General features: G+C 40.2%; 1 protein-coding gene across 1 annotated transcript in view; it reads left to right on the forward strand.

The window, feature by feature from the left end:
• Window positions 1-814: 814 nt before the first annotated feature.
• The window catches only part of eif2b3 (eukaryotic translation initiation factor 2B, subunit 3 gamma), a 28,935-nt gene continuing 1,879 nt past the window's right edge, over window positions 815-27,870 (forward strand). Inside the window, exons 1-11 of the mRNA XM_072364589.1 lie at window positions 815-1,130; window positions 2,937-3,089; window positions 4,969-5,126; window positions 11,631-11,790; window positions 11,927-12,038; window positions 17,676-17,765; window positions 19,792-19,928; window positions 20,207-20,397; window positions 21,947-22,009; window positions 22,164-22,312; window positions 25,239-25,342. Coding sequence (XP_072220690.1) covers window positions 2,942-3,089; window positions 4,969-5,126; window positions 11,631-11,790; window positions 11,927-12,038; window positions 17,676-17,765; window positions 19,792-19,928; window positions 20,207-20,397; window positions 21,947-22,009; window positions 22,164-22,312; window positions 25,239-25,342 — 1,312 coding nt within the window. The 5' untranslated portion in view covers window positions 815-1,130; window positions 2,937-2,941. The remainder of the gene's footprint in view (window positions 1,131-2,936; window positions 3,090-4,968; window positions 5,127-11,630; window positions 11,791-11,926; window positions 12,039-17,675; window positions 17,766-19,791; window positions 19,929-20,206; window positions 20,398-21,946; window positions 22,010-22,163; window positions 22,313-25,238; window positions 25,343-27,870) is intronic.

The following is a 27,870-nucleotide window of genomic DNA, read 5'->3' on the forward strand; positions in this document are numbered from 1 at the left end:
TCGTGTTGTGTCCAAAAACTGCATTCTCTAGTGTCAGTATTATGGAATTCAGGCAACAACAGACAGTCAAGTTACTCAGTCTTTTGTCCCTTTTTTTCTCTCTCTCTTTCTTCCCTCCCTTGTTGCTCTCTTGGTTTTGAGCTAGCAGTAATGAGCAGTCAAGCTCATCTCCTGGCCAGAGCAAACAAAACCAAAGCCACATTCCCCAAGCTCAATTTGCTGTTACGTCTCAGCTCTGTGGATTGGGAGTTTTCATGCTTGAAGTCTGGAGGAATAGCTGGGTGGCTTCTGGCTGCTAATCTGATCACATCACATTTGGTGAATGTGTGAACCCAAGTAATTCCTTCAACTACAACCAGAGGGAAAAATGCATTTAAAGATTTTCCCTTTATCTTAATTGTCATCATTATGACCACCAAGATTGAGCTAATGAGGAATTAATTGTTATGCATTACTGTCAGTAAATCATATCTTAGCTCAACGAGTAAGCATGGTAAATATGTTTTTAAGAGATCATTTTAGTTCATCCTCTTCATATTCTTATCTTTTTCCCATAGATTTGTTTTGCTGTTTAATATAAAGAACTTCAGTTGGTAGCCTTGCAATGGGAAAGACTGAAGGAAATAACTTTTAAAAACACCCCTCTTTAATTTCTCAAAAAAAGGTAAATGCTTGAAGTTGTATTTAAATTTTCCTGAAAACTCAGTCCGAACCTGTGTCGATTCAGTGTATGGCTTACGCGGTAACAGCATCAACTACTCACATAATTGCCTTTCAATCTGTAGGAACCACATTACAGAGGAAGTAGTTTCCCTGACGGACGGATTTCAATGAACGCACCCAGATGTCATCATACAATGCTAACTGTTAGCTTATTTTACGCAGTTCTGGTAAAGGAAAATAGCGAACAATTCCTACTTTGTCACCACCGAACATTTGTTTGACTGTTTTGTCCTCAAAGGCTGTGTACGGCTGGTTGTGGACTGTCTCTGGTGAAGCGGTATCATTTATGCCTCTATGCTAACAGTTAGTGAAGTGCTCACAACAGTGACAGCAACTAACTTACATGCGTCTGCCACCACTGTCATTTGCAGGCAGCTGATAAACTGGAATCAAAGAGACTGTGACAGGTATGCAAATGTGTATTCCTTTAACCGTTAAGATATTTTCTTTTCTAGTTGCGGTGTTTGTTTGAAGCCATTATATAATTAATCCAGAACCGTGCCGGGACATGTGTCATTCACTGCTTGATTAAGTAAGTGTCGATGTCCATGCTGTGTTTGCGACGTGCAACAGTTAAAAATGATGTAGAAAGAAATGCGTGCCAAATGTACAAGCTCTCGGCTTTCTCGTTAAATTTGAGCGTGTCATCAGCTTTGTATGGCCACTTGTAACCAATGTACCGGTGATGATAGTTCCAGTACAGCGGTGTAAGCACATGTAAGCAAGCACATATAACATGATAACAATATCCAGTATAAGCATCAAAGTACTACCACCACTTGTTGTTATTATTGTTATTGTCACTTATGATAAAAAAATATGTAATTTAATCAATTTGTGGATTCATTTCTATATCTATTCATTCACAAATAGTAGTTAATACACCTGCCATGTTTAACTAATGGGAGATATTAAATTCTCTTACTATATCAGATTGTTTTTCAAAATCAAAAGTGTTAAAAAGTTTTGTCTAAATTAGTCTATAAGTGCTCATGTCTTACAAGTGTTGTGATAAATTTCTTTTTATGATACGAGAATCGCTATAAAGGCAGCATTCTATAAAGCAAAGAGCTTCTCAACTGAATACTTGCCAATACTCGTTGCGGTGATGGTATTTGTTAGAAATCATTTGAATCTGACCTTTTTCTTGTATAACTTATCAGCAATAACATATTGCAGATTTTTCCTTTGATGTCTATGTCTCATGTAATTACTGAAATTGAACTTTTAAAACGCTTGAAAACAAGTTAGTCTGTGACAAACAGAGCTCCTTGGAACCAGACAAACACACTCAGATAATGTGGTAATAGCTCAGTTTACTCCTATGGCAAATAATTAAAAAATTTAAAAAAATTAAAAAGGCAAAAAAAATTAAAAAATGAGGAAACAAGCACACATGACAGACATAAGCTAATGACAATCTGTTTGAATGCATATAAAATGTACCTTGACATTAATGTTTTGTTTAATCTTCTTTATATGTTTGACATTTTGCTTTTCAGGCTCTTGTGTTTCCACAAAGGTTCTCATCTTAGTGTGTGTACATCAGTATGAAAAGGATCACGTGGAAGCCATTTCAACACATATGTCCCAAAGTTTAACATCTTCCAGAAATCATTCAGAAACTTATTAAATAAAATTCCCAAGATGAACTGTAATTCAGTTCATCTGTCCGTAGAAATCTGCACATGTTCTGCAGTGCGGCCACATTCAGTCTCGCTCGTTGTCTCTTCTTCTTTAGTCTGGCTTTTTTTTCTTCTTTTAAGTGGATCACATGATCAGTTGAATTGAGATGAAGCCAGTAAGAGATAAATACTTTAGTATTTCTGAGCATTTTTCTGCTAAATGATGAAACGTCACACGAGGAGTTTTTTATACGGTTGCTTTAAATGGAGCAGACAGAATTCTACAGTACACCTCGCTGGATTGTTGTTTTCCTAAGCTGTGAAATCAACACTAAAGTTAGTAGCTACTGAGCCTCTCTATTTGCAGTCATGCATTCCTAAAAGATTACATGAAGTACCACCGTGTTTAAATGGGCTTTTGCACAGGGCCTAATGACAAAATGATGTGTAACTGCTCAGTGCCTATAGCTCGGAGGGTATTTTATTTGTTTTCTATCATTAAACCGTTCCTGTTTTGCATTTCATATTAGTGTAAAGTTTTTGCCTACCTTTCTCGGTCTGCCTCACTTTTCTGGCTTTTCCCTGCAGACATCATGGAGCTTCAGGCGGTGTTGATGGCGGCTGGAGGGGGTTCTCGTATGACTGATTTGACATACAACACCCCTAAAGCTATGCTGCCGGTTGGCAACAAACCCCTCATGTGGTATCCCCTGAACCTGCTGGAGAGAGTGGGCTTTGAAGGTGATAGCTTGGATTTTAATATAGAAAATATAGAAAAGCAAGAAATATTTCTTCAGCTACTACTGCCACAACTTATACTTAGTATTATGAGTATTATTTTTTTGTTGTTGTTTCTTCATCTCATGACCAAACCAACTTCTGATCAGATAAATGCAGTGTTTGTGTGCCACAGAGAAAGTTTAAGTTTAAAACATGTTGTTCTGCAAACTTTGTATGAGGACATGTTGATATTAATCCCCTTACACTGACACATCAATCAAATCCGATGGCTGTGCTTGAGCTTCGTGCCCTCCATGCTTAAAAGTATGTCTGTGGTAGGAGCTGAGAGTGTTACGGGGCACACAGACATTGTTGGTTTCCACATAAAATGTAAAGAAGCAGAAATGCAGCTTGTACTTTTATGTGACCTACTTGGGAAGTCTGGAACAGAAAGTGGAAAAAGTTACCTTTCAGAAGAAAAGTTCACCACCCGCTTACACAAAAGGACTCTTTTTAAAAAAAAAAATTATTTTAACCTTTGCTGATATTTCTATAGAGAGAAAAACATCGGTACTCATGTGAATTCTGATGAGATTAGTGTTACTTAGAGGCAGATATTGTATTTGATAATTTCCTGTAATGGAGGAGAACATACAGTATGATAGATAATGATGTCATACGTGATTTAAAGTTTTTTTTAATTATTTAATTATTGGGACAGCATAAGTCTGGCAAAAACCAGGCAACTGTAACCTCATTTAAGTCTGTGCTGAATAACCTTTGAAGCTTATTCAAGAATTATCTGTTAATATTATAGGCTTTGCTCGATGCTTTCAGTGCATGCTTGCAAGTGTGGATGTAGGCATATTTATTGTTGCAGATGCAACATGGCCCATCTGTTATGTACAGTTTCAAGGTCATTTGCTCGATATCCGACATCTGGCAGTCAACGGTGACCATGGGAACAGTTGGAGTTTTGCAACATTAAGGCCTGCCCTAAGTTATGTATATGATATATTAACTGTTCTGGCAGATCTACTGCGGAATCTCGTTTTCTATACAAAAGGATGTTTCAACAAACCAGCCTCCGATGTTCCTCTGAAACTTGGGCAAAGTCAGTCGTTTATCACCAGTGTTTAAACATTAAGACGTTAGAGGAAAAAAAAGGTATCTGAGAATGTGTTCTCTTCTTTAAGCTACTCCATTTCTCTAAGAACAGTTGTGAATGTCAACCATGCACAGGTACTTAAAGTCAGTGACAGTTTGCTCTGTGGTACCTGCCTTGTAAGCTTGGGATGCTCATTTTTCTGTGTAAAATGTAGTCGTTCTTTTACCAGCTTGTCAGCACATCATTAGCCATTGTCAGGTGTGCATTTCCTGTCTGGATTTACAGTCCAGATTTCTAACTATTGTGCTGTAGTATGTAGTGGCTCTACAAGCCCGGGGCCTATAAAGGTAAAAACCCTCTTTTTTTTTTTCTCTTACCCCAGACTGTTGTTCCTGCCAGTAAACTGGACTATTCATTATAAAAGCCTGCAATCCTTCTCCAGCCTAAATAAAAGTTGCTTTCTATACATAATCATCCTGTGTGGCCAACAGTTTACTGTGTGCAGCCCACTAGCCAAAGCTTTGCAATTAGATTTTACTGGGCTGACACAGCTAGACTGAACAAATGCCCTGTAGAAACCATTTTATGCAGACAAGGCTAATTAAAGCAGACGGACTCTGCTATGTTTTGGATTCATAAAGTGGTCTGGTGCTGCTACTGCCTACTTTATGAAAGAGCGAAGAAGTGGTCTGCAATGTCAAAAAAATAAAGCACCTCATTTATCTTTGTATCTTTTTACTGCACTTAGTCTTATCTGATAGATGCTTATTTTGAGTGGCCTGTGTTTTCCAGAGGTTATAGTGATCACCACCAAAGAGGTCCAGAAGATGATGAGCACAGACCCTAAAATGAAGGTGGATGTGAAGATGAAACTGGATGTGGTTTGTATCCAGGAAGACGGAGACATGGGCACCGCTGATGCTCTCAGACACATCCAACAAAAGATCAAGGTGTGCATATTATATCTCTCTCAGATACTTTTAGTAGAAAATGGAGACCTCAACTAGTCCTATCCCAATTATTACAACACTGCCTGATGGTAGTTATATGGGCCACCATTTTACATAATTGCCATAATTGTTTAACCTTACAAATTAAACCATAGACTGAGTATAAATGAACCTTATTGGTTGGTTCGCTGCTGTTATGTGATTTGGCCATCGCCAAGTTTTTTTATTTTGTTTCCATGCTTCCTTCCTTTTAAGTCTTCCTTTTGTTCTATAAAGCCCTTTTGTTTGCTTTGGTTTATGCTTGAAAAGTGCTATTGAAACAAAAGTCAGTTTAGTTTTTTAGCTGCTAGAAGCTGGGCGCATAGAATGGATCTGGGAAGCCAGGAGTGATGTGCATTTCCTGTCTGTAACGGGCACAGCAACCAGCTGTCACTCGTACAGATTAATGTGACTGTGGAGAGGAAAAAAAAAGAATGAACCAAAGCTGAATCGATCCAGGTGCAACATGCAAAACTAAATGTTTGGGACTCAGTTTGTTTTCATATTAGCTGAAGCCTTGTGTTTATGCTGTCGTGACAGCGGCAAAGAGAGCGTGTCCATGGAAAAAACCCAGCTGTGCGTCATATTCTGTGATCCTGAAACTATTTACATTTTACAGACTAAATACATCAAACACGTTGGTGTATTTTGTCGGACCAGCTTCAGTGGCTTTATGTGGAACTGCAAATGTTGGGGCTTGGATTAAACCAGCAGAAATGATGGAGTTCTACTGATTCCGTGTCATTCTGTGCCGTTTGAAGTTTTAATGCAGATTTTTGGATTGTGTCATTCCCCTGAACCCCATCCTTCGGCTATGGTTCAGTTGCACGAGTGGAGAGATAGCACCATCAACTGGTTATGGCAAAGCACTTAACTTGTGATGTTTCACTGACTGCCTTCTGATGTTCGTTTCTATTGACAGCCACATGGATTTAGATGAAAAGTATACCACCGCTTCAATGTTCCGTTAAAGAAAGAGAGCTTAATAACTTTGAAAAGGCCATCTGTTGGCTTTGCAACAGAAAGTTGCCACCAATTATCCAAAATTAAGTCCACCACCCACCTACATCTTCCTCTTGAGGTGTGTTATTAGAATAAAACAAAAAAATACTATGAAATCAGAAATTGCATGTCGTTGTCCCTTAGTTACCGTGACGGCCCCAGCTGTTTGTTCTAGTGTTTGTAATCAGGGTGTTCGCTTTAAACAATCCAATGTCAGCCAGATGATACGGTCATGCTCTTTAAGATGAAAGCTGGAGCTGAGCAATTTGTTTGAAGGGGAGAGCTAATCTATTCTCGGTACGGCCTCAGATACCAGTTACCACTGCTCTGTTGGTCAGTGTTTTGTTAGGGGGAGTTTTCTGTTATTATGTCAAGTCCATATTAAAGCAGTGCAATAAGGTTAAGTTTAGGTGGGAGTATGTTCTATTGGGTGATCACTGATCCATGCCTTCCCCTCCCCTGGATGACCAAGACCTGCTCAAGTGCCTCATTTCACCTTTTTAAAACCTGCACAGACACACACAGTCACATACACACATACCCATGCTGTCTTGGTATCCCTGACCCCCAACTCTAATTTCCAGAGCCCCCCCCCCCTGTATCCTGCCTGCTGATCCCTCCATCTCTCCCCTCATCCGATGTACTTTAAACAGATGAGGTCATGGTTAAGACTCAAACTCCCTTTGCTGCCAGTGTACCCAGTGCACCATTTATTCTCATGCAGTAGTCATGCACATCTGTGCAACATTTGTGTTTGGGTATGTTGGGGTGTACAGCATCCCTTTGTATATGCCATGGTTCTGACTGGCCCTCTGTGACCAGGAAAATATGTCAGTGTGAGGTTTTGTTCTCCTGTTGTCGATTTTTATCCAGTCGGAAGGTTGGAAATACTACTTTTAGAATTGTAATTAGCTCCTGTGACTTGTTAAGAGTTTTGTTTGTAAAATGCATCATTTCGAGGAAGCAAATTAGATGCTTCCATTCTATGGGGCAGAAAAAAAAAGATCTGATATTATCACAATGCAAAGTGAATAGTAAAAAAATTTTGCCACTAATGAGACAAATGCAGACAAATGTACACATGCAGCTGAAATGCTTACGAAACCAAGACTGAATTCTGCTCGATCTTGTTTTTCAATGACGTTGTGATTAAAGTTGTCACACTCTTTACATTTTAATTGGCATTTCGCAATCATAAGTAACTGTGATTAATGCTTTAAATAATCTTTTTCTTTTCATTTTATGCCATTAATAGAATCATGTTAGTGATACTGGCATCTTCGCCTGCCAAATAAAAACGCCCCATAGTATTGTTGTAATGTTTGGCTTTGCAACAAAATCTTTGCTGGTGATGGAGACGGCATGAAGACGTGTAGAAGCGAAGCACCTCGACGCAGATAGTCGACGCTGTTGAGCATTATCAGAGCGAGGGGTTGCTATCGCTGGAAAACAACATGGAAAGAGTCCTATTTCTGCTATTTTCATCCAGATATTTTTGTGCAGAGGAATGGAAATCTTTCTTTTGACTGTCAGAATGACAGAGGGTAGCTTAAGTGATCGCGATTGTGTGATTTATGTAATAATTGTGGCACGTGTCTCGGCACTACCATTTGTTACATTCTTCAAAGCAAGATTAATTGTATTTTGGTTTTGAAATGAGTTCAGTCAGAGTCTTATAACAAAATACTTTTTATTTCTTATTTTTTAATTTCCTGTGGATGTTATAGCTAGTGGCACTAATGTCAAATAATTCCCAAACTACCCTTCCTGTGAAAAACACTATATGTCTGCCCTAGACCTAGGGTTTAGTTTTTACCTTGTGGGCTACTGTAGTAACACGATGGTGACCGGTGGCGTCTTTTGGTATAGATTGTTCTCAGGTAACAAGAATACGACGACTATCTATGTTATGAATTTTTACATTGGTAAAAATTACAAAAGGCCTGTCGAGATATACACACACTTGAACAGGACTAGCTCCTGCATGCTCCTACTGAGGATCGTTCAGTCCCTAATCCTTCAAGCAGCTCGCTAGATTAGAGGCATTGAGTTACACACACTCAAACTCTGCAGGGCGATGAGTGAGGAACTATACCCAGGGCCTGCCAAGAGATCACTCCATCTGTCAAACTGATGCATCAGCGCAGTATAGACACTCACACACCTAGTGATGTCTTTATGCAAACACCCTCCCATGAGGGGATTTGGTATAAGCTATCAAACAAAATACTTACAGGAATCTATGTACAGTCTGAGTGAGCACTGAAGGTCATTCCTCTTGATTACTGAAAGGAGAGATTACAAGCAGCATATTTTATTTTGTTCCCTCTTCAAACAGTGAAGTTGTACAAAGGTGGATGCATATGCTGATTAATGCTTAGGTCTTTCACAATACGCCAAACTAGTGAAAGGAGTACTCCGCATGCACTTTTTTGCTTTGTATACTTAAAGCCTCCTTGACGTTTTCATTATCATTCAGGCTTAGTCTCCTGACAAAATAAGTGTATATGGGCCAACATAACTAAATGTACACTGGGGTTTCTGATTCAAAGACTCACCTTTGGTCTATGAATGTTTGTCAGCTTCTAATACTCAAGAGAAAAGGTGAAGAATGACACGTGAGAGATGGAGCCGAGGCTTTTCATGAGCGGAACACAGCAAACATACAAAATTCTGAGGCTTAATTTTTTTTTTTTTTTTTTTTTTCCTCTTTCGACAAAAACTTTCACTTCACCGCCCACTCCGGCGGATATCTGCCACACTTTTCTGCAACCCACAAAAGGACCATATGTTAAAACAGAACAAGTCCTTGGCGTAGTTCATGTTAAATGTGACCCATTTAACTTTTAACTCAAGGTGACACGCTAATTATTTGATTGTCTGGGAGGCCTGTGATTGGAGGAAATATCAGTCAAGGTTAGCCAGTCACACGTACAATTTTGTGATTTTTTTGTTTCAAAGTAAGAGCCGATTTTTTTTATTTTTTTTTTTATTTATTTATTTATTTTTTTTAAGGATATCAAATGGTGATTTATGTGGTGACACTAGCTAACAAACTGCACATTAAAGGGCTTGTGGCATGTTTTTCCATGTTATCTGCAGAGTTAAAATTATGTATTTACACCTTAAACATCACTTAAAGCTAAAGATAAAAAGAAGGCAGCCATATTTAGCATTTGGAAGTGATCGCACCATTTACACTTTTAAGAAGGGGGAAAAAAAAACAGGAATTATGCAGTGATTGCAATTTCATTGCAAAGAATAGGCATTATCCATGAATCTGTCATCCACTTAAAAGGCCTAAAAAAGTGAATTCCATTCACTGTATATATGTATATATGATATATATGATAGAACTGAAGCTGACAAAACTCATGATACATTCCATGTATCAAATGATGTAAACTGTGCTTTTTGATTGAAGTCATCTTCCACTGAGACAAATGTTGTGTTTTGTTTTTTGTGAGCACCAATGTGTGTGGTCCTGACCTGTCCAGTGATCCTGGCTGTTGAAAGGCCAAAGTGTCTCTCCAGCTGACTCTACTCTGCTGTCGCCTCTTAAGTGTGTGCCTGTGTGTGTGGGCTGCGTGCAAACACATTTTTGCCCATTCATGTGTGTAAGTGTCTGTGTGCACGTGCACGCATGCACACATACTTGTGCGCTCGGCTTCCGAACATGTGCGCAAGTTCGTCAGTGTGTGATAGAGGTAGAAGAGAGTTGAAAGATCTGAGTCTTAGTGTCAATAGATCTTGCTGCAGAAACCTCCAGCCTTGCTGTGGCAGCTTCCTGTCGCCAGGACCAGAGCAGATTATGATTTAGGTCAATTTGATGACCCTCTATCCAGCTCACACTGTTGTTATTCACACAGGCTCAAATAACCGCTTCAAACTCATTCTGTTTCAGTTCAGCTCTTTGTAGCATTGGCACGTTTTAATGCTCATTAAGAGCTTTGGAAGAAGCTTAAATCTGACCAGTGTATGAATAGTGACCACCATGTTTGAAAACAAAATGAATTTTCAGAAATGTAGCAAACATAGTTTGAGTTGAGCTTCTAGTTTACCTTTTTTTTTTTCTCCATATTTTCATTGTCAGTAAACAAAAATGTGGAGGACAGCAAAAGTTATGCGAGGTGCTGCTGAATTCTATTTTTTTCAAATGTTGATAAACACAAAGACGAAGTCCGAGGCGCATGGATAGACGTGCACTTCTTTCTTGTTTTCTACAGTAATCGACTCTTTTCTCACGTGCTTCACAGTGGTCTCTGCTCCCTCATTCTGTCCTTCCCATCACAGACAGAGCAGCAATGCCTCTGTCATTAAGGCTGTGGGCTCTAATGGTGGGATTAGTTGCCACGCTGACAGCCTTCATCGCTGGACAGACAGATGGATACCACAGGCACACCAATGCGGGCGCACCCACATGCAAACACACATACATGTAGCATCTGTGGAGCTCAGTTTAAAATGACTAATGCACATTCTGCACTTCCTGTTGGGGTTATAAATTATATGTATCAAGTGGAATGTTGTTAGTGGGTCAAATTACAGACACTAGTAACAAATTATGTGCATTATGACACTTTGGGAGGAATATTACAAAGGAATGTTTCCTCATCTCAATAAAGGATTTCTCAAAAAAGTTGATCACACCCAGCCAGCTTTGGTTCTGGGCACAAAAGAAAGGTTAAAAAAAGAGTTATGTGATATTTTGTCAGTGTCAGCCGAGAGTACGACACAATGAAAATAGTTTCTAGGCTTAGGATAAACCCAGCTGCCTGTAAACATGCTGCAGATATGTCCTTTGTGTAGCATTTTAAACAGAGTTTAGCAAAACTGTGCCGTTTCCTCCCACTAGTTGTCTGTGCATTTACACACCCTAATAGTGTTGCATAACAACAATAACTGTGGAAAACCGAAGATGTGAGCCTACACATCTGCACCAGATAGAAGTGCGCCGTGCAGCTGGTTTAAATGGCTCTGCAGAGGACAAAAGTATTCACAACCGCCATGCACAGAGTGATCTTTGATTGTCACAGCAAATGCTGTCGCAGCAGCCTGTTTCTTGTTGGGAATAGAAAACGGTCTTGTGACGTGAACGAGCTTCTGTGGAGTTCAGTAATCCTTAAACTCGCTTAAATTTCTTTGTCCGTTTCCAAATCAGGCTCAGTATTTAATTTCCTCATGTCCTGTGCAGTATGTGTTTATATACATGTGTATTTATATGTGTGCACAGGTATGGTTTTGATGTTGAAATATCTTTAAAAGTACAAGAAATTGAGAGATTTTGCAAGAACAAGCCAGAACACTCCCTTTCAAGAGCCCAAAGTCTCTGTCCTTGACGAAGCAAACAAGAGTCCCATCAAGCCACTGCAGATGCAGCGCGTTGCAGACATTGTCGTCTCCTGCAGTGATGCGGTGCAGTTAATGGCTTGACTGTTTTCTCTCTGCAACGTTTCTCCGCAGACCGACGTCCTCGTCGTGAGTTGTGACCTGATAACAGACGTGGCACTTCATGAGGTGGTTGATCTGTTCAGAGCCCACAATGCAACACTGGCCATGTTAATGAGCAAAGCCCATGAATTCACAGAAACAGTCCCCGGTCAGAAGGGCAAGAAAAAGACAGGTAATAGGAAAATAAATCATCATCCCACATGAGACTGCTATGCTGTGCAACTGCAGTCGAACAAAATGATCCGCTGTGTTCTGTAATGTTGTGTTCATATGATATGATATGATATGATATGATGTGTTTTATCCAGCTGAGCAGAGGGACTTCGTTGGTGTGGACCAGTCTGGGAAGAGACTGCTCTTCATGGCCAATGAGGCAGATCTTGAGGATGGGCTCTCGATTAGGAAGTCCATCATGAGGAAGTAGGTCTCAGAAAGGGGGGGGGGGGGGACAAATGTTACTAAACCTTTTCCTAATTTGGATGATAACATGCAATAAGATCACAACAAATTGTGAAAATGAATATACAATGTCTGATCTAATCCTGATCGTAATCTTGATTGAAATAGATTTTAGAGGCTTATCTTTCTTTAACATTACTTACTCTCCACAGCAGCTTTTATTAGATCAGGCTAATTGATTTTCATACTGTACTTTTGTTGAACCTGCACAGCATGCTGCTTGTTGGAGGTTGTAATTCCACCAAATGTAAATCTGTGTCTCGGGTTTGGACCAAAGGTAAACGTGTTGCTTCCTGGGTATCTTCTCAAACTCGGTGTGTTCTGTGCAGGTTGTTTAGGACTTTTTGGTAGAGGCAGAATATTCTTGGTTGGTTTTTGTTTCACAGTTCTAAAATGCATGTATGTGAGAGAGAGAGATGGTGTTTTGGGAGCTCGTAAATACTTCATGGAGCCAAAGCCACTGTAAATTCTGGCCAACAAGAGGGGGCCAGAGCAGCTGCATGCATGCTTTTCTGCACATGGAAATCTTGAGCTACACGCACATACATACATACCAAATACATACACACATACCCATACATATATACATATACATAGATATCTATGTATATAGATATATGTATGGGTATGTGTGTGTGTGTGTGTACAATTGCACACACGTTGTCTTTTTTCACAAACCAGAAAGATATATACATACTCTAATGGAGAGAAAACAATCACAGTCACATATTGTCTCAGTGTTATGGAAACGCATAGATTCTATAGAAAAAATTTCTCCTCTCACATTTCACACAAACACACACAAGACAGATGTAAAAAAAAAAAAAAAAAATCTCTCAACGTACAGTATTTATTACCGAAGGTTGTAACAGCAGAAAGCCTGGAGTTCTGGTTCCCCATATAACCCACCAGGAGGTAGATTTACAAGATCCGACTGTTTTGAACATCAGTACTGTCCAGCAAAAAAGTCGCAAGTCGCTCATGAACCGCAGGTTCCTTTTTATGGGATTCACTCCATGCATTTCAAATGTGCACTCGGCCTAATTTGTGAAACATTCGTATACCAGCATCTAACATCTGAACCTGAGAATTTCTTCTACTTCAGGCTTTGTCGGTTAACTGCTGAAATGTCCTTTTTCTTTCCCCCATGAAAGATGACATCTTGTGGCACCTCCTAAATTCCACGCACGCATCTTTTCATACCATGCTTTTGGTTCAGTTTTCCTCCTTCGTTCATTATTCTAGCCCTCTTTCCCATTCTTTGTGCATCCCTCCATCTGTTCTTTCATCCCTCCATCCCTGTACCTCAACACCTCAGCAGTTTTTTCCCCCCTTTCCTTCTTCATGGGTTCCACATGGTTGAGGTGTGTTAGCTCTAAACAGTCTGCACATGTGATTTTGTTTGACCTGGAAATTGCTTAAACGGAGTGAAAGGACTCCAGCAGAGCTTTGCCTGGTACATTACCGCTCCACCTGTCAGAACATCTTGTAGGCAGGCCTGGAGACAGGGCAGACTTTGTATAAGTAAGCTGAATGAAAATCTCAACTGTTGAGATAGCACATAAGATTTAGATAAAGCTTCTATTCATTACATAAACCTTTCCAAGAACATGGAAAATCTTCAACTCCTAGCTCTTTATTATAAAACAGCAAAGCAAAAGAGAAAAAGAATTCCAGCTTCTCGCTTCCAAGATACAGTGGATAGAGCATGATGTGAAGTTGTGGGTGGAGATGAAGATAGAGATGAAGAGACGATCTTCTCCGAGTCGGTACTGAAATGTAACATTACACGGCAAATCTGAATGAATATTTTCAGATGTGGCTGGCCCTGTCAGAGTTTTTGAGCTGGCAGTCATTTACTCAAGCACAGAAAAAGTGCTTGAGTACATTATGGATTATTTATTTATCCATCCAATCCAGTACACTGCCTGTCCAAAAAAAGTCCCACACTAATATTTTGTTGGACCGCCTTTAGCGGTTGAACAGAGGTTCAAAAACCGTATATCGATCGGGTCAAAAGAAACTATGTTCTTCTAACAGCATTAAGGGATTGACACAATTAGTTTTTAGGGATAAATAGCTGAACACTGAGCCCTTTAACACTGGTGGCCCTGCCGTGAAAAGCTGACTAATGAGAGTACCGATAATCATTCTGCTGTGTCTGACTCATTGTCTGCTGTGGGGTTTCAGTTATAACTAAATAATACATGATGTCATATGCGTCCATGTGTGTTTTAGAGCTAGAGATGGAACTTCTCTCTCCAGCTGAAGATTTTACTGGTACTTTAGTAGTGAGTCATTAATCCAAGGGTTGAGTCACCCTTGTCTCTAAAGGCACCAAATTCCTGCTCCCCTCAACACACACTTGCAGCAACCAAAAATCCCATTATACTGCTGTAAAGAAAGGTGAAATGTTTGCATTTTCTTGGAAGTCTGTGATTTATATCAGTTAGATTATGCAAAAACAATATGTACTAGTACAGTGGAAATTAAATAAGAAGAATGAATCAACAATTGATAATATAGTTGCAGTTACTTGATTAGATCAATTGATTTTTTTAAGGTGAAAATGCCGTTTCTTCCTGTGTTGCATTTGTGAGATATATTTTTTTCTTTTTTTTAATTCAACGAATGTCATCTCATTGACATAGTTGAGTTCAATTTAAGCCAATTACTATCCAATAAGATCCCAACTAAGGAAACCAGCAGATTGCATTGAAATTTCTCTTTGATTCAATCCCTTCGCCTGAGGCTCCACGACGTGACAGTGGAGAGATTTCTGACACATGATGGAGCTTGATCATTAAGGGCTTTATATGTGAGGGGAAGAATCAAATCCTGGATTTAACAGGAAGCCGATTAAGAGAAGCTAAAACTAGAGAAACATCTGTCCTGCTAATTCTCATCAGAACTTTTTGGATTGCCTGGAGGCTTTTCAGAGAATTTTTGGAATCATCCCCATGGGATTGAATACTAGTCTAATCTTGATTTAACAAATGCATGTGCCAGTTTGTCTCTGTCACCCTGAGACAGAATGTTTCTAATATTGGCAATATCCCAAAAGTGAAAGAAGGCGGTCCAAGACATTTATCCAAGTCCAAGTCCATTTATATTTGAGTTAATGGACAGCTCCTGGTCAAAATAACTCCAAAGTTTCTCAAGTTTTTACTTGAAGCCAAGGTAGTGCCATCTGGAGTAACTGTAAAAATAGATAGTGTGCTCCTGAGGCATCCAGGTCCAAAGACATCAACTTCAGTTTACTCTGAATTTAGAAGCAGAATCTTCAATCAACCAGGTCAGCATGTCTTGACTGATTGGATAAGTGGAGTGGAGTGTCATCTGCATAGCAAAATGCCATTTTGTCTAATAATGGAAGCTTGTACAAAGTACAAACAACTGGTCCAAGCACAGAACCCTGCGGAACTCTAGTGTGTAAGGAGTATTCTTTTTTACATGCAACTGAAATCTATCAAATAAATAGAACTTAAACTAACCTAATGGGATTCCTTTAATCCAAGTAACATGTCCAAACGCTCGCAATAGAATTTTATGATCGATCATATCAAATGCAGCACTGAGATCCAACAAGACAAGCACAGACGCAAGTCTGCTATCAGAGGCCCTTTCTGTGCTATTATGTGCTCTGAATCCTCCTGAAACAGATAATTTATGTGTAAATGACAGTTAGACATAGAAGTGAAATTGGCTATAGATTTGGCTATTGAAGTGTTTGTCCAACAAAAAGAAAACTTTACCAATTTCAGCCATTTTCTGCGTACAATATGCCTTTATTGTCTTTGAGCCCATGAACCAGCTTGACCGCTCTGCTACTTTTATATTGATTGTGAAACCTTACTCCTCCTACTAAACAAATTTTGTCTCTCCTTTAACTCTTAGATTTTTGCTACAGACCTCCTGCACATTTTCTGTGGCTTTTTTTTTTTTGTTTGTTTTGCCATATCCCCCTTATCAAGGGCTCTGTCTCTTGCCTGCTTGCAGGTGCCAAACAGCATGTGACATACTGGGTGTTCTCATAAATTTAACTTTATGCCTATTCTACACTCGCAGAGACGTACACCTGGGAAATATTGCATGAATAAATACATTTGACAAACACCCACAGAGCATGTCTGTGCGTGCGCGAACATGTGTTTTAATGCTTTTGAAGGATGAACAGATGAATACACACTCTGTTTGATTTATGACTTTCAGCATCTGGTTGTAAAATATGTGTGACCAAGCAGCAATCCTCCCGAGTTGCTCTAGTTATAAGTCGGTGGAGATGGTTGTAGGAAAAAAAACAAAAACGAGAAAGCTTCAAATTTGTAGTGAAGAATGTTTTTGATAGAAGAGATGATGAGGGGTAGAGATCAAGGTATACGGGGTTTGATCTTTTCTCCCACAATACATGTGATGTACAATATATAATCTATTATCTATCTAATCTATCTGTCTTATCTTATCTAGCTTATATGATATATTACTATTTGCACCCCAGCTCTTAGTGATCATACTACCGTTGTTGTGAACTTCATTTGTTAGTTAAACAATGCGTCGCACCAATACCAGCAACAAATAAGTCAAATGGGTAAAAAAAAAAAGTAAGCACCCTCTGAATTAGTTCAGACTTCAGTCACACGAGTGAAACCCACCCCGAGGGAAGTTGTTTCACTCACCATTAGTCTCTCCGCTCCTTTCAGTGTAGAATAGTAAATCAGATCTGAACAGCACTCTGACAAAATCAAAAGCAGACATTATGTTCAGTTTTTCAAAGTCACATTGTTGTTTTGTGATAATGAGATACAGACTTCAGTCTGCTTTAACAAAAATTGTAAATCACTGCTGCATGCTCTGAAAAACTGCCAGCAGGAGAGGGGGACTGTGACTTTAGTAGTAAGGGTTGTAAAGTAAAGCAACGACATGTAAGAATTGGTATGGTTCTCTTTTAGGAGCGATGCACCCCAGAGTTTTCTGATTTAATGATTGAAAGGGCTGAGGAAGAGGAGGGTAGGTAGTCAGGCAGAGTGAAGGAGTGAGGATAGATTTGTTTATTGAAATGTCATGGTTTCTTTTAGCTCTCGCTTCATAAATGTCACTTTGAGACTCAGGCCCGCTGTGTCTCCATACCAGAATAAATGTGTGAATGAACGATTGCATGTCTGTATTCACGTGTGCCGTCTCACGGCAACAGCTTTCACAGTGACATCAGCGGTAGCTGACAGAGGATGATAGACATGTCGCTATTCTCTGAGGTTTATTATGCTTTTTTAAGGTTTTCTGTCAGATGCGTCCGTGCAAGACTGAGGAAAATGAAGCGGATTGAGTAAATGAGAAGAAACCGTAAAAAAACAGCAGGTGATGAAGAGGATCAAAGTAGATTGTCCTTCAGGTAGCAGTTAGGCTTAGTCGTTGAAAGTAGTGGAAGTCTGCATTGTGGAGGGGTTCTGTGTGTATCCTCATTCAAAGCATTATTAAGTAGATCTGTTTTGAAGCTGCATTTTTGTTTTTTATTATAAGGAATGACAGCTCAATGAATCTGTGAAGAGGATCATTTCAATATAACTGTATCTGCCTTCTGCTTTTTCCTTTTATCTGCAGACATCCCAGGATGCACATCAAAACGGGGCTGGTGGACGCTCACCTCTACTGTCTGAAAAAGGCAGTGGTTGACTTTCTCACAGAAAACAAGTGAGTTCTAAATTCATTTACATTCTTTGGGGGGGGGGGAAACAATACAAACAGACTTTTTACACCTCGAACTATAGCTCTGAATTCTTCCAAGTGATCAGAAATCTTACTAGCTGGTCTTGTTGTGCAAGAAGCATTTACCGACGTGCATGCTTGGGTCCCCACAGCTCACTTCGACTTGAGCTCACAATCGCTGGTTAATCTGTAGCAAGTGTTAAGCATGGTTGCATGGTGTGCAAGGCTTTGAAAGACTCTGTTAGAAGAGTATTCTAGAGAGGTGTTAATTTGTTTTACTATGTGCCACTGACACAGGCTATTAGGCCTTTAGCCTCTAAAGTGAAGCAGTGTGACATGGAGCTTTCTGAGACCGCTTGGAGTCAATATTCCTGTGTGATATCAGTGTGAGCATAATGCTGTCAGTGAGTTAAAACCTTTGGTTCAATTTACAGGACATTGTGGATGATTACACTAACAAACAAAGTTTGTTTCTCCACGTTTAGTTTCTTAGGTTTTTTTTATAGTGGAAGTAGTTTGGGTTCCCTGATTTTAAGCACAGCTTTTCCTCCTAAAAGTAAAGAGTTAATTATGTATCAGTAAGAGCAAATACTGTGAGCTCGGAGTTATTTCCAAACCAAATGTGGTCAGGACTTCTCTTGCTTTTGTGTTTTAACAGTACAAGGAAATATTTCAGGAAAGATGGTTGCCAGAGATGTTTGAAAAAATGATGAACACTAAGTTAATGTTAAAGTTTTAAAATGACTCCATGTGATCTGTTTTTGGATCGAGGATCCCATCCACTTCCACTGCTATAGACCCATCGCTGAAGCAGCTTGTTTTTCTTCTCCATCTTCTTTTCCTTCAGCTTTATATTCCCTCAACAGCAATTGAGCAGCAAGCGGATCAAGTTTGAGGGGGGAAAAGCTGGATTTTTTTTTAGCAGTTATTGCAATAAATGTTTCAGCTTCACTATCTCTATTGTTGTTTTGAATCCGACTGTTACTCTTAAAGAGGAGATCTGGGTAGATGTGAGTAGGTATGAAACCTCCTAACAACAATATTAAGCATGCCCAGTAATGCCAGGGATAGACATTTGCAACCTTCCAGACTTAGGAGGAATATAGGGCCTAACTTCTCTAAAACAGGGTAGTGATGAGTTCTTTGCTGACATCTGTTTTCTGAAAAATTCAGTTCCACATGAAAAGCCATATTATGAAAATCTGGTACCATCCATAGTTGAATTAAAATCTCTTGATGAAAATAGTTTAATTCTACACAGTCAATGCAAAGCAAAGCCAACAAATACAAATCGCCTCTACTCAACTTCTTAATGGTTTTGCTTAAAGATATGCAGGTATAAATTCTCAATCATTGCATCTCTAATGCACTCATTGCTGCCGCAATATATCAGCTCTCTCAGTAGATGACTCATTTCTTTCTTCAGCTCCTTTCTTGGTCTTTCTTTTCACTGCTCCCCTCAGCCTCTTCTCTCTCCTCTGCCATGTTCTTCCTCTGTCTCTTGCTCAAGGACAGACATAGACAGAGTAACTGTTGTGTTTCTCCTGTTATTCAGATGGAAATTCTAATCTCCCTTTAAAAGAAAATAAGAGAAGGAAAGTGGGAGGGCATGCTAGGTGGTGAGGTGGTGGAGAGGAGCACAGCGCAGTGCAGAGAGTAGGAAACGGGTGAAGATGAGGACGGTATCCCCTGATTAACTGAGAGATTTGAAACCACGGCTTAAGTTTATCTGCTTTTATTTCAAGTCATTACCTGAATATGAGGTGCTCATTGTCTTACACACAGTCATTGCTGTAAAAATGACGTAGATGTCGACAATAATATATAATGTGGAGTTGGTGAATGCTCAGCTCTTAAAAACCCAGGTTTGATGGCCAATCACAAATGTGCACTTAGACGTAAAGATGTCTTCAAAGTTTTGACTGTCGCCGTTAAATGAATGAATAAGTGAATCAACATCTGTTATATGTCAAACCTGTTGTTACTATCCTCTCCTCTGCTTGTGTCTTAGGTCCATTTCATCGATTCGGGGCGAGCTGGTACCGTATTTGGCGCGCAAGCAGTTTTCCAAAGTGGCGAACAGTCAGACAGCGAAAGATGACTCAGAAGATCAAACCCAGAAAAAGAACGATTGCTCCACAAACCACGGTTATTGTTTGCATCACAAATTCATACATCCGAATCAGAAAAAACAACATTTAAGTCACAGTATTATAACAAGTTTTATATTTCTTTTGGATCTTACTCGCACACCGTGAGCATTTAAGAACATCTAGGTGAGGCTTTTGCCTCAAATTACCATTGATTCACACTTCGTTGACAAGAAAGCAGAACTGCCGCCTGTGTTAAGCCGCACAAAATGCCCATTTCTGTTTGGTTTTACCCTCTATTTCTAACTTCCTGTCTCTTGTTCCGGCTATTCTCAGAGCTCTTCATCTCATCGCGGGATGAGTCTCTCCTCCAGCTGGCCCAGGAGCGCTCATGTTGGAATGACCATAAGGGTGATATGAGTGAGGCTTACCACGGGGGGAAACTGCGCTGTTATGTTCACATTATGGACCAGGGCCTGTGCTACCGTGTCAACACTCTGGCTGCTTACATAGAGGCAAACAGACTGGTGAGTCAGATAGAGACTCTGTGCATGTCCAGATGACATATGTGTTTGTTCTCTATTTAAATGCTTCCATATATGTGCTGCTTTCATGGCGTTCTGTCTCTGTTTTGTCTGCCTTGTAGTTTTCACTTGAGTTTTCACTATATGGCCCAACTATAAAATCTCAGATATTTTTTCCCCACCAAGTCTGATTTATGATACAAGTTATTTGTTTTGTTGCTTTCTTTTAAAACAACACACTACAACTGATGAGGGAGTTATTCAAAAAAGGTTTTGCTTTAATCTTAATAATGAAATGAGTGAAATGCATCACTCACAATGCAATCTCTTCTTGGAAGAAAGAAAAAAAAAAAGTAACTTACTTTTCATCAAGTTTGCCACCAGCTTCTAACAATGTCCCGATTTCCTGGGACCCGATTTGCCTGTTTTGAAAATATACATCAGACCCTGTACAGATTTCTGACTGAATCACTGCAAAATGCTGGAAAAAAAAGAAAGAAAAAGATCCATTTCTGATAACACTTATAAGACAAGACTTCCACAGAATAACGGATAGAGAGATTGGATGGTATTGCCAAAATAAGTCTTTTTCTCTTTTGTAAACATAGCTACAATAACTCTTATTTTTTTTTTCCTATTTTTATTCTTTACTCCTTCCTACATCATTGTGCAATCTGTGACCAAAGCACTGCAGGTTGAGAGAAGTCACTCTCCCCACGCTACAGTACGGATCTTCCGAAGCGTGCCGTGTTTTCTTTGGCTTGTTTTCTCCCATAATTTCCCAGTGCTTTACAACAGGCTCTCCCTGGCACTGCAAGACGGGCTCCCCCACGGTCCAACCTCGCTATCCAATGAACGAGGACACTCTCAGCGGCTTGCTCAAAGGCTCTCATTGGACTTGATGTTGGGGTGTCTTTGGAAACCTTTGGTAGTCCCTGTTCCTTGCCTCTCGGCCCTAGGTTGTCCACGTGACCTCAGCACCGTGCGATGCTTTCACCCTGGCTGTCCGTCGCATGCCTCTAGGCACCCGACTCCTCTCTCTCCTCCGGTGAAGGCATCATGGGGGTTGTGGAGTCGGAGGCCCTTAGCGTTCCATGTAAACTTCCATCATACTCGTTAGTGAGACAAGTTTGGCAAACTTTTCCCTTCTTTTCCCCATGTTGTTGTGTCTCTGTGGAAAGTAAATACAGGGGAAATGCCCAGAAGGCGCAGAGGCTGGTGAAAGTTGAGACGAAAGAAAACAATCATCTAAATAATCACAAATTCAAATTGATTGGGGAAAAAAAAAGAAAATCGTTCATCAACCAGGCCTTGTTTTCACGATCTTCTCAGAGCTCTTAGTTCTGTCTGCTGCTGCAAGTCCTTTTCTTACATGGGAGCTCAGTCTTGATCTCGGAAACAGCCGTTTAACAGAAATCATCCTCATGTTAGTTGACCGGCCCTTATGCGACAGGCGGGTTATTTAATTGATCGCCGTTTCTAAACGAGTCACTCTAATATATCATGCGCCTTTTTTGGTTTGTCTCACTTTGTTCTGTTTTCTCATGACTAGGCCCCAAAGCTGTTTGAGGAGCCAGCAGTCCACCCATCTGCTGTTATTTCTGAAAAATGTCAGGTAGGTGTAACCCACGTCAGAATGTTTTCAAATTGCAGTCACTTTGCATTTACCTGTCAAATAGCAGTAGTTGTCTGTGTGTCACAGTTACACACAGTTATAACACCTCCGTCTGTTTTTCTGAGAAGTTTTATCATATGCGTTCTGCCTTCAGATGGGATCAGACAGTATCATTGGAGCTCTGTGCCAGGTAGCAGATAAGACTTCCATAAAAAGATCCACTATCGGAAACTCCACCACCGTCAAAGAGAAGGTCAAGGTTACCAACTCCATCATCATGCATGGGGTTATCATCGAGGAAGGGTGAGAAACACGCTCATTAAGAACATGCACTTTCAGCTGCTTTGGTCCCCTGCCAAAAAACAGATGAATAAATAACTTCTCCTTATATTCATGAAAAAACTCCTCAGTTCTCAGTTTTAACATGCGTTCTGTGTGACACAGGAGTGATCAGTAGGAAAAGTGTTGGAAAAAAATATATATATATCTTTACGTTGCTTGGAAAGAACGCCTTTAAGCTCTGTTTATTGTATGTTCTGAATCCCAACTGTCCTCAGAACCTGCAATCATTTCTTTCCACACTTTGTTTTTCTTTCTTCCTTCCTTTTTACTTAACATATAAAAGCAGTGGTATGCCTTGGTCTTCATTCACCGCACAGCTTTTCATTGAATTTTCTAGATGCTCTAATGCAGATTCTGTTTGTGTGTTTTTTTGTCTTAGGCAGATGTTTGTAGATGTGTGTGTCCGATGACAGGAGGTGTAGCAGGTTTTGTTTTCTTTGCTCCCTGAGGTCAAATAGGGATCGCTGTATTAACAAAGCATCTATTGGTGTGCAACCAGCCAGAGACCAGTTCCAAACAAACACGCAACTGCTGAAGTGAAACAAAACATCCCTATTTTTCAGTTTGCTCCTAATTTACTCACCTTTACCCAGTGCCCCCCCTGGTTATAGAATTTGTAGAATACCATTGTGGTCTGAAGGATGCACTGCATATGAGCAAAGTATCAGATAATTCTCTTAGGAAGTTCAATTGCACCAGAAGGATTCATTAATTGCTATGTTTACCCCTTAATATTTACATTAGCCGTCTTTTTATCACCATTGAACATTACTTTGCGCTTTCAAGAAGAAGTCCAGTTGCCCTTTATTCAAGCTCTTATGATTACCATGAGCTGGATGACTGAGAATCTTCATCAACAGAGCCTGAACAGTGATGCAGCATGATGAGCGACTGTTGTGCTCAGTGCTCACGTTTAACTAGTAATTACAGTGGAAAAAAAAGCGACCGGCTCATTGCAACAAAGAGGGCTTGTACAGAAGCAACAGTAGCTACTGTAGAATTAGCATGTAGATTGATCTGTTCCGTCTCTTAGCCAGCAGGCTCAGTGGAAACAGACTCATCTTGGCCTCAAGTCTATATTTTAATGCACTCATTCAGAGGCTCCTTTTCTTTTATCTCCATTTCTTACTCCTCCCTCTCTTTTCTTACCATCAAGGCCTCGACACCATCACCCTCTTTTTCTGTCTCTTGCCGTCTCTTCTTAAGCCTTTCAGGGACCCCAGCCAGCCAGCGTGGGGACCCTCATCGTGCCCATGTAGGTGCACGCACAAAGCCATGAAAGAATGAGAGAGACGAGGGAAGGGAAGAAAGAAGCGAAGGGAAAGCAAGCGAGCACACAAGAAAGAAATTGCAATTCTTTCTTTTGCTCAAAGGAGGACATAAGAAGGAAGGAGAAAAAAAGGAAAGAAAGAGCCAGTATGAGGGGATTAGCAGACCCCAGCCATGTCGCAGAAACCCCTCGCATTTCTGGTTTCTTTGTTTGAAGCTGACCAGAGCTTGTTGACAAAGCTCTGCGTGTTTGGGAAGAGGGATAGTAGGGGTCAACTTTATAGGGGGGTTGGCACAGGAGGTGGGGGTTGATGTGTGTGTGTATACGTGTGTGTTTGTGTGATAGAGAGGGAGGATTGTGGGGGGGGGGTCATGACAAGGAGGAGCCCTGGTGTTAGTAATTAGTGGTGTTTCAGCTTCGAAGCTTCTTTGGTGGTCTCTCCTTCTCTCTAATGTTACAAAACTCTGAATCTTGTAATCTCCCATCACCAACTACCACCACCACCACCTCCTAGGTTGTCCCTTAAACACACACACACACACACACGCAGGCACACACACTTTTCTCCCTCTCCCTCCAGGCCTAACCACCTGAATAGAATGGGCCAATACAAACCTGTCTGTGTGTGAGGTACGGAGGGCCAAGTGTGTGTGCGTCACTGGCTGGGCAAGACCAACAAGAGCTCTCCACTGGGCTCACCAAGCTGCTGAGACACACACACACACACACACGTGCACATACACACACCCGTCACGGTTTGCCGACGCCGGACACACAAGACCGTCTGTGTCTCTCTCCAAGAAGTTTATGGTGATGGTTTGGCTTAATGTGAGCACGAACGGTGGGTTGGCACTGTCACTTCAGGTGGGACCGCAGCACGAGGCCAACAAGGTCTGAGCGCACACAACGTGGCCGCTGTTATTACCTAATATATATGCTAATGTCGCGTCATTAACTGTAGTTGATTGGACATTTCAAGAGTTTTCAGAGCAGGTGTGGGGATCCTTGATGTGGCTCTCTGTTTGCTTTGCAAGTAGCAAGCTTTGGAAGGCTGAGGATAAATGTTTTCTGTTGTGTGCACGTTGCTGTGTGTTTTTGTGTGTGCATAAGGGTGCAATGAGCAAGTAATTGAGTTGAAAAATAATGTTTTAAAACTAATGAGTCACTGACTCACCCCTTGCAGTTGCCAGTGAAGGGTTATTATTGAATGGCCGCACCTTCATAACCATCATGGAACGGCTTCTATTTAGTATATAATGTCAAATTGAAGAAGTTCTACTTTATTTGCCCCTGAGGCAAAGTGACCTATGACATTTTTAGAAATGATTACACTGTACTTTACACTAATTCGGAGATGGCCAATCGTGTGCCATGCAGAACCAAAGTCTGCATGTGTGTTGTTTTTTTGTGTTTTTTTTTTTTTTTTCTTTCCAACCAAGCGCTTCTGCATCTGGTTCCACTTTTCTCCTCTCTACCTGAAAGAGTGCTAATCTGTTCATGGGAACTCTCATTGGTGCAGAGGCCGCCACCTCCTTAATGTAGAAGTTTAGTGTCCAGCAGACCCGTGAATGTCTTAATACAATAAAGGTCTAATTAAGAGTTGGTTTGTGTTTCCAGATGTAACATCCAGGGCAGTGTAATCTGCAGTAATGCTGTTATTGGCAGAGGAGCTGACCTTAAATACTGTCTGGTGGGAAATGGACAACGGATTGAAACTGAAGGTAAAGCTCACAAACATGAACACATGCTCACAAAATGGCCTCAGAATGACTGATTCTTGCTCTTTCATCTACTTTTTGGACTGGTAATTAATTTCCTCTCATCAGCACACAACCTTAAGACCTTTACCGCTGCACAGAATTTGGAATGTCAGAGCAATTAAATCGAGGATTTATCTTCTTTTCATTAAAACAACATAACCAGTCACAAATGAACCAGTTGTGTCACACTTGGTATGTTGTGTGCCTGAGCTGCTACTCACTGTACGCTGCCACGTATGCACAAACAATGTAGTGGCTTACTACAAAATGTTGATGCCAGCGAATATAGATATCGCATGTTGAAGCCGAATCGTCTGTCTTCTCTGGTTTTACAGGCTTTAAGCTCGCATTAGAGACAAAGAATGATGCTACTTACTGTGCCAGAATGCCAATTGACGGGATCTGTTTAATCATGTCACCCAAGGGCTCTAATCAAACTACCTTCTTCATTATTCCTGTTTTGGAACAATGCAGTGCCAGCGAGAGAAGCAGCGTCACTTGGCCTTTTCCTTGTGCCTCGAGCAGCGAGATCAGCCTGTTACTAAGTTGAAAGTTTGCATAGCATACATGTCTTTACAGATGTTACCATTTGCATTTTAATGAGCATATCAAGGATGTTTTTTTTATTTTTTATTCATGTTGGCTTAGAAATTTAGATTAAAGTGTCTATCTTTCTGTATGCATGGCGTTAATGTATGTGTGTGGTATCCATTCATAGGTGCCAAGCGCTCCAGCAAACTTGGAAGGTTTCTTCAGTCTGAAGTCTGATTTGTCAGATTTTTTTTTTCTTATTTCCTTAATCCTCTTGTCCCCAAAGTTAGTTGCGTGTGTGTGCGAACGCGCGTGTGTGTGTGTGTGTGTGTGTGTGTGTGCGTGCCACATTGATGGAGAGGTTAGAGAGCAGGGCCAGAACAGGACCACCCGGAATTCAACAGCAGCAGCGACCTGCAGCCACATCCACACACGCACGCTCTCTCTCTCTCTCTCTCTTTCTCACACACACACACACACACACACACACTGGTAAGAGAGAAGGCGTAAGCTCGGCTACCAGACTGAGCAGCCTAATTGCGTGAACAACAGGGTGCTCTAAGTAACAACAGTCTGAATTGGAGCTAAAATCATCTTGAAATGAAACAGTTGAGGCTCCTTTTGAAGCACCAACTGTGTGAAATGTTCTGCAAGACAATTGTTTTTATTTTATCTTTTTTATTCCCCAATCCGGGTAAATTAACAATTGCAACATTATGTTATTGAACTCTGGAAACTTGGACCTCTGTTGCATAATAATAACAATGATGATGAAAATAATAGCCAAAGTTAAGTCACATAATGCTCTGGCCTCTAATGTCTTACATCCACAAGTCACTCCTGCTGTACTCTTGCATTTTTTTCCTTTCTTATATTATCACGTTCTAACATTTTTTTTAATGGTCTCATATATGTATAAACTGCCTTTTACAGTCAAAAGTCACATAGACTCAAATAGCTCAAAATTGCTGTTTTTTTTTCCTCTAAAACATTTAATTCATACTATGAAAATGTCTTTGCAGTCTGAGAAGTAGAAATTTTGAATGCACTTTCATTTATTCAGTGATTTTTGTAATATGAATTGTAAGTTTACAAATAAGTTGAAATACTTTGTCCAAGTAATGCACTGGAGCCCACTTCAAACAGTTCTTATAGATTCCCTCTTCCTGATCATTTAGATCAGCTCAGACTAGTTTTTTTTTGTCTGATATACTTGACAATGAAAGGGAACCTTTTTCTCTTTTTTTCTTTTTATATTGTATTTACTTTGTAATGTGTGAGTAACCACAAGACTGCCTGTTGCTATCCATCTAGCTTGCTGACCATAGGCTGCAAAAGAAATTACACACCCACTCTACAGCTGAGGCTGTTAGCAGACCACCCTGATAGCCTGACACACACACACACACACACACTAGTGCATCAGGTGTTAATGTTTAAAAGATACATCCTCACTTGTATTCATACAATAGCCATGAAGAGACAGACAACTATCTTTCAACATGTTCATGTGTGTAATGAAGATGCTTTGGTCGTACTACGCAGTCAAGTTAAAAGATTCCATCATCCTCATAGATAGATAGATAGAAAGATAGATAGATAAATAGTTGGGTGGATGGCTACATCGATCGATAGATACATACATGCATATGTACACGCTTATTTACTTTCTCCCCCCATAGGAAAATTTGACATGGACTCCACAATGTTAGACCCATGAAAACTTCAATTTTAAATACACTCCCTTAATGACACATGATATATGGTAGGATAAGTAATTATTTTGAAATTGAGCAATTGAAATATATAAAACACCAGCTGACATTGGCACGAAGGAACCACGCAGTCATCCCACATCAAATTGCACTCTCAAGAATAGGTTAACAGAAGGAAAACCATGTTTTTTTGGTTCAATTCTGCACAGATGCCATTTTTGCAGATAAATTCAGAAAAGAGAC

Source organism: Leuresthes tenuis, unplaced genomic scaffold (assembly GCF_036924035.1).
Source record: "Leuresthes tenuis unplaced genomic scaffold, fLeuTen1.0.hap1 SCAF_14, whole genome shotgun sequence".
Classification (NCBI taxonomy): Eukaryota; Metazoa; Chordata; class Actinopteri; order Atheriniformes; family Atherinopsidae; genus Leuresthes; species Leuresthes tenuis.